Source organism: Cystoisospora suis, assembly GCF_002600585.1.
Source record: "Cystoisospora suis strain Wien I chromosome Unknown contig_2594, whole genome shotgun sequence".
Taxonomy (NCBI): domain Eukaryota; phylum Apicomplexa; class Conoidasida; order Eucoccidiorida; family Sarcocystidae; genus Cystoisospora; species Cystoisospora suis.
Genome location: NW_027155392.1, coordinates 1 through 6,097, shown reverse-complemented (window position 1 = coordinate 6,097; position 6,097 = coordinate 1). Strand labels below are relative to the sequence as shown.

At 41.9% G+C, this 6,097-nt stretch overlaps 1 protein-coding gene across 1 annotated transcript in view; it reads right to left on the bottom strand.

Annotated features, from left to right (window-relative positions):
- The window catches only part of CSUI_005353 (cpsf a subunit region), a gene marked incomplete at both ends in the record, with an annotated part of 6,291 nt that extends 719 nt beyond the window's left edge, over positions 1 to 5,572 (bottom strand). Inside the window, 4 exons of the mRNA XM_068065529.1 lie at positions 132 to 692; positions 1,603 to 2,120; positions 2,519 to 3,157; positions 4,393 to 5,572. Coding sequence (XP_067922495.1) covers positions 132 to 692; positions 1,603 to 2,120; positions 2,519 to 3,157; positions 4,393 to 5,572 — 2,898 coding nt within the window. The remainder of the gene's footprint in view (positions 1 to 131; positions 693 to 1,602; positions 2,121 to 2,518; positions 3,158 to 4,392) is intronic.
- Between the last annotated feature and the right edge of the window lie 525 nt (positions 5,573 to 6,097).

Sequence of the window (6,097 nt, the reverse complement as noted above, 5' to 3'; positions counted from 1 at the left end):
ATGCATATAGAGAGAGAGGGAGAGACTTTGGTGCTATCTGTCTGTCTGTGTGACTGTCTGTCCAAGGAGAGATAGAGAGAGAGAAACAAGATGGAGGGGTGTGTGAAATGAAAGAGACGCCTTTGACTTACAGGAGATCTTCGGACGTCTAGAATGAAAATGAATCCTTCTTTCGGTTCCGAATCACTTGCCACAACTTCGGCTGTACCTACACATAAGAACTCTCTCGTTTTCGTATCTTCTTTCTTCCTTTCAACGTCCTCTTCTTCTTCTTCCCCTTCCTCTTCATCTTCTCCACCTCTTTCTCCACGTTTCTTTTCTAGACGACAACTTTTTCTTCTTCTTCCTTCTCCTCCTCGATCACTCCGACCAGCCCCGCCGTTTAGATCTGTCGCTGCTGCATGCAGGGGTGTAAGACGCTCTTGTTGATGACGGGAGTCACTCATCCGCGAGCGTCCCGAAAATGTATCTGCTCTTTTGGCGACCCGATCGGCCACTCCCCGAGATTTCGACCTTGACGCATCGTGCGGAAGGGAAGGTGTTTTGGAGCCCAAGGCTGGATGATGAGAAGAGAAAGAGGCGACGCAGAGAGAGGCTGCGATATGACGGGGCTCAGGTATAAGAAAGCACGCCTCTACTACACACGTCAGAGGATCGACAAACAGAAGGCACGACGGCATCACCAAACCCTCCTAAAAAGAAAGAAAGAAAGAGAAAGAAAGAGAAAGAAAGATCGATACACAGAGGAGAAGAAAAAGAGAAAGGGAGTACAATAGACGGCATGTTTAGCGTGCTAAGGTCTTTTTCATCTTCTCGAGCCTGTATCTATGCTTCCCTACTCGGCGTCTTCTCTTGCTGTATCGGGGTGGAAAGAAGAGAAACATATCTCCCAAGCGACACTCTCTATTTCTCTCCTCTCTATACATGTATGAATGTACGTAGGTATATATGTAGGTAGATATATATATATATCAGGCTCATTTGGAATGTGGAAGAGATACGTGTATGACTATGTATGTATATCTATCTGTATGTAGGTGTACACGTGTACGTATGACTATGTATTACATGTATATGCAAGGCTATGTATGGATATATATGAATATGTATATGCGTATGTATATGTGTGTATGCCGATACTAGATACTTCCTACTCTGTCTCTAGTCTTCACATGTGAAATAAGAAAGAGGGAGGGGAAGAAAAAAGAAAAGAAGAGAAAGAAACCTCCCTCAACAGCCTTCTTCACCCTCTCTACCCGCCCGTCTCTCCTTCCTTACTCTTGAACACTCCCTACCTATCTTCTTGAACCTATCTGTAATCTATCTATCTGTCTATCTTCGATCTATGTATCTTTAGCTTATCTATCTACACATATAGCTACCTGTATCTTTGGTTCGATCTCCCTTTAATCTATCTTTCATTTATCTAGAAGCACGAAAGAAGAGAAAGAATTCTTCAGGAGAGAGGAATCGAATCTTCCCCAAGACAAGGAACAATAAGAAGGGAGAAATCCCTCTTCTCTTCCATATTTACAGATAGATAGATAGATGGATAGAGATTTTCTTCTTCTTTCCTTTCAAGGAAGAAGAGACGAGACTTACAGGATGGACGACTTCTCTTGGACAGGCTAAGACAAGTAGATTTTCATTGTGTAAGACACACAGAGCATCTATCGTTCTCCCCACAGGCAATGTACGTGTCTGGATTCTCTGCGTCTTCTCGCGAAATCCTACACGTAGATACATACTACTACTACTACTAGAGCCAAGAGACGAAGAAGAAGAAGAGGCGGCATTTGAGAGAGAAGATGATAAAGGAAGAGAAGTGTCAAGATTCTTCTCTTCTTCTTGTTCTCCTCCCTCCTTCATCTCTTCTTCTAAAGCGCCTCTCGTCTTCTCATCGATCTCTCCTCCCTCAACAACTTCAGCTGCCGCTCCCCTCGAAGAAGAGGAAGAAGAGGAAGAAGACGAAGAGGAAGAAGAAGAAGAAGGAGAGGGAGTTAGGATGTCTGGAACGACTTCCGTCCATAAGATTCCGAGGCGTGGATCAGTGAGAGAGGAGGGAAAAGAAATGAGGGATGATATGCCGCTCGAAGGAATAGAATTAAACTGTAAATGGCCTATACACATACAGAAAGGACAATAAGAAAGAAATTACAAAGGTATATATATATACAGAGGAAAGAGCCTGCAGATTAGATAGGGAGCAGAGATACTGTCTTCAGCATATACTTGTGAACATGAAAGAACTAAACTATACAAAACTTACGTAGAGAGAGTTCCTTGGGTGGAGTGTCTATACACCTCATTTGTCAGACACTTGAGATTCTTCTTTCCTTCTTTTTCATAGCGCATGGTGTCTAGACAGACCTCTTCTCCTCCCCGCAAATGAGCTCTCCGTCACTCCTTTTCATACACGGTCACAGAGAGGAACTAACTCGCTTTCATTCTCAGATTCAGCATGGGAATGAAAGAAAGAGAGAAATGAGACAGAACGAGATAGGAGAGGTCTGCTTACCGGCTTGTGTGGAGGTGATAAGAGCCGGTCGATTTCCGCTGCAGAAGACTTCACATCCTTCAGGTGTATGTACACGATTGATGCATGCACATATACACGGTGTCTTTCTCATTACCCACTCCTTTCTCTCATTCCTATCTTCCTCGTCTCCTGTAGATCCTTCTTCATCTTTCTCACTCCTTCTAATTTTTCTTCCTCTCCAATCTCTTCTTCTCTCCTCATCTCCTTCTCTTCTCCCCCTTGAACCTCCGCATGCCTTCTGGCTAAGGTACGAAGCCTTTCCACAAGAAGAAGAAGAAAGAGCCAAGGTATCTGTCGGTGTCATGAAGTGACTAAAATGGTCTTCTTTCAAGCTGCGGTCGAAGTCGCTTCTTCCCCTACCCCCTCGGTTTCGCTCCGAGATGAGAGAAAGAACAAGGGGCTCTCCTCCTATATGCATGACTCGCCGATTCGATAGAAGAAGAGAGAAACACCTTCCTCGGCTTATATTCGGAGAGGAAGAAGATGAAGGAGGTTGGGGGGTGTATCGAATAGAGAGAGAATAAGAGATGAGGCGACCATCACTTAAGCCTATGAGGCACCACGAAGACTCCTTAAGAGTGCAGAGCAAAACAGAAGAGACACGAACGCCTATCTCATCTGAAACGAGAAGAGACACACATACAACGAAGAAAGAAAGAAAGAGTGAGAAAGAAAGAAAGAAAGAAAGAAAGAGTGAGAAAGAAAGAAAGAAAGAATGGTTTGACAAAAAGAGAGAAAGAAAATGAAGCTTTCTTGTAGGCTGAAGAGAACAAGATAGATAGATAGATTAAAGATAGATAGATTAAAGATAGATTAAAGATAGATAGATATAGACAAAGATAGGCAATAGCTGCATACGCATGTATACGTCCAAAAGACCATAGGAGATTCTCCTGAATGAACTCGACGGAAATGCTGGTCTTTCTATCGATGGGTGTATCACTAGAATAGGAGAAGATAGGAAAAGAAACCCTGAGAAGACAAGTGGTAAGTCGAGGTGTCTGTATAAATACAAAAGACGTAAACTTCTTCTTCTCGTCCTTCTTCTTCTTCTTCCTAAAGTAGCAAGAGTGTGTGTAAGCCTCTTCTTCTTCTCTTCTCAGAGCGTAGAAGCAGTCGGCGTGCATGTCCTCCTTTCCTCTACCCTTTCTTACGCTTTACCGTACGAAGCCATACATACACATAGACATATATATCTGCAGACACGCATGTACCTCTCCCATATACGTTTCACATAGACACGCATATGGACATCTCTCTGTGTATATATATATATATATGGGTTTCACATAGACATATATATATATATATACATATGTGCATCTCTCTCTCTCAGTATATATATATGTATATATGTGGGTTCCACATCGACATATATCTATATATATATATACATCTCTCTCTCTCTCTCTCTATATATATATATATATATGGGTTTTTTTCTTTGTATTTGTGTGTATGTGTAGAGCGAGAGAGATGAGGGAAGAAAGAGGAAAGAAATTCGAGGAGACGAGAAGAGAAGGTGAAGGAGTGGTATGCTGTCTAGAAGTGACCGCGGAGGAAAGAAGACACACATGCATATCACACATGTATCTCTCTATGTATATATATATATATATAGGTTTCACACTGACATGTATACATATATATATATATATAGAGAGAGAGAGAGAGAGAGGTTTCACACTGACATGTATATATATGTATATATATATATATATATATAGGTTTCACATGTATATATATATATATATAAGCAACGGATAGAGAATGGTGAGAGAGAGAAGGTTGATAAGAAGAGCTGCAGATTTGTCATCCTTTTGAGGTCTCTTTGGTCCGCACTTTTTCTTTACCTTCATGTGAAGGGACAGACGCGAGGAGTTGAAGAGAAGGAAGAGAGAAGAAAGCAATAAGGCCATCATCGAAGCTTGCGACAGATGCTATTCCTATATCTCTATCTTGACTTTGCAGATGACGAGACTTCTTTTCTTTCAATACATGTCTTCTCTTCTCTCCTTCTTCATCTCTTGCTGTCTCCTCTTGTTCTTCTGTATCGACCAAGCATGTAGATCTTTCCTTAAGAATGAGAGGAGGAGAAGAAGAAGAAGAGCTGTCTTCGGCCATGGACTCCTCCTGTAAAGTGGGGACGGGTGTATCTCTATCTGCTTTTTCTTTCTTCTTTTCAAAAGTCTCGGAGATTCCCCTCTCGCGCTCTTCATCTTCTTCATCTGATAGGGACGAGGTGGAGACAAGTGTATGTACACCTACTGCATGCAAGGCGGCAATTTCTTCACACACTTTCCTTGTCTGAAGAATCGCGCACTCTACAGAAGAGTCGGACAAACAGGCAGTAGAGGAGCTTGGCGACGATGTCTCTCCCCTTTTCTTCTTTTTCGCTTCTTCTTCCTCTTTCCATTCTTTTTCTTCTACACCGACACTTCTTCTTCTTTCTTCCTGCTGTAGTAGTAATTGTGCATCCTCTTCTTCTCTGCATGTCTTCTCGGTCTTTCTATCGTTACGACGATCATCGTAACTTCCTTTACCATCTTCTTCTTCTTTCTCGAGAGGCGACTTCAAAGAAGAAAGAGAAGAAGAGGAAGAAGAAAGAGAGAAAGAAAGAACACTTAAATATCCTCCATCTAACCCTAAAAGCAACATATCCCCCCCCCTCGTTACAGGAGACAGGAATGATGAAGAAGAGACGTGTCTCTCATCGTCTGTCTCTCTCTTTGTTCTTTCTTCTTCTTCTTCTTTCTCTTTTCTTCTTCTTCTTTCAGATCTAGAAGCAAGAGAGAAGTCGTGGTCGTAGCATGGAGGGCACGCAGCTACTGAAGCGAAACAAATAAATTGAGCCCGGCCCTTCTCTCCTTCCTTGTCTACACCGAAACAAAATGAAGAAGAAGAAGAAGTCGTGGGAGAGGAGGTAGGGGAGAGAAGAGTAAGAGACGAAGAAGAGAACGAGAAGGCGAGGGAAGATCTCCAGAGTAATGAAAGAGACGTCGGATCGATCAAACGTAACGATGAAGGTAACACCTGCACGGAAGAGAGAATGAAGATAGACAGATTAAAGATAGATAAGAGAGAAAGAGAGAGAGATGGTAGTGACTTCAGTCATGTACAATCCTTCGGTAGGGTCATATTTCCCATCTATCATCGACACCCTCGCCACGGCCCTTCCTTCATTCATAAAGACATGCATGCATGCGTACTCTACACATACTTAAACATATATCTACACATATATGCACATACACATACATATATATATATACATATACATATATATGGAGAAGGCGTACTTCTTTGTAAAAACGCGTGTACCTAAAACAAATATATTTCTATATACATATATGCACATATACATATACACATATATATATATATATATTTAAATATATATATATGAGTATGTGTATCTACTGAGAGAGGGACTATTACATACACAACAGCTCTACAGGTATGGACGGGTAAATTAGCTAGACGAGTCGAGTAGTGATCTATCTCCCTCGGTAAGACTAAAAAGAGGGTAGTGCTATGTAGGATATCCACTGCTCCCTA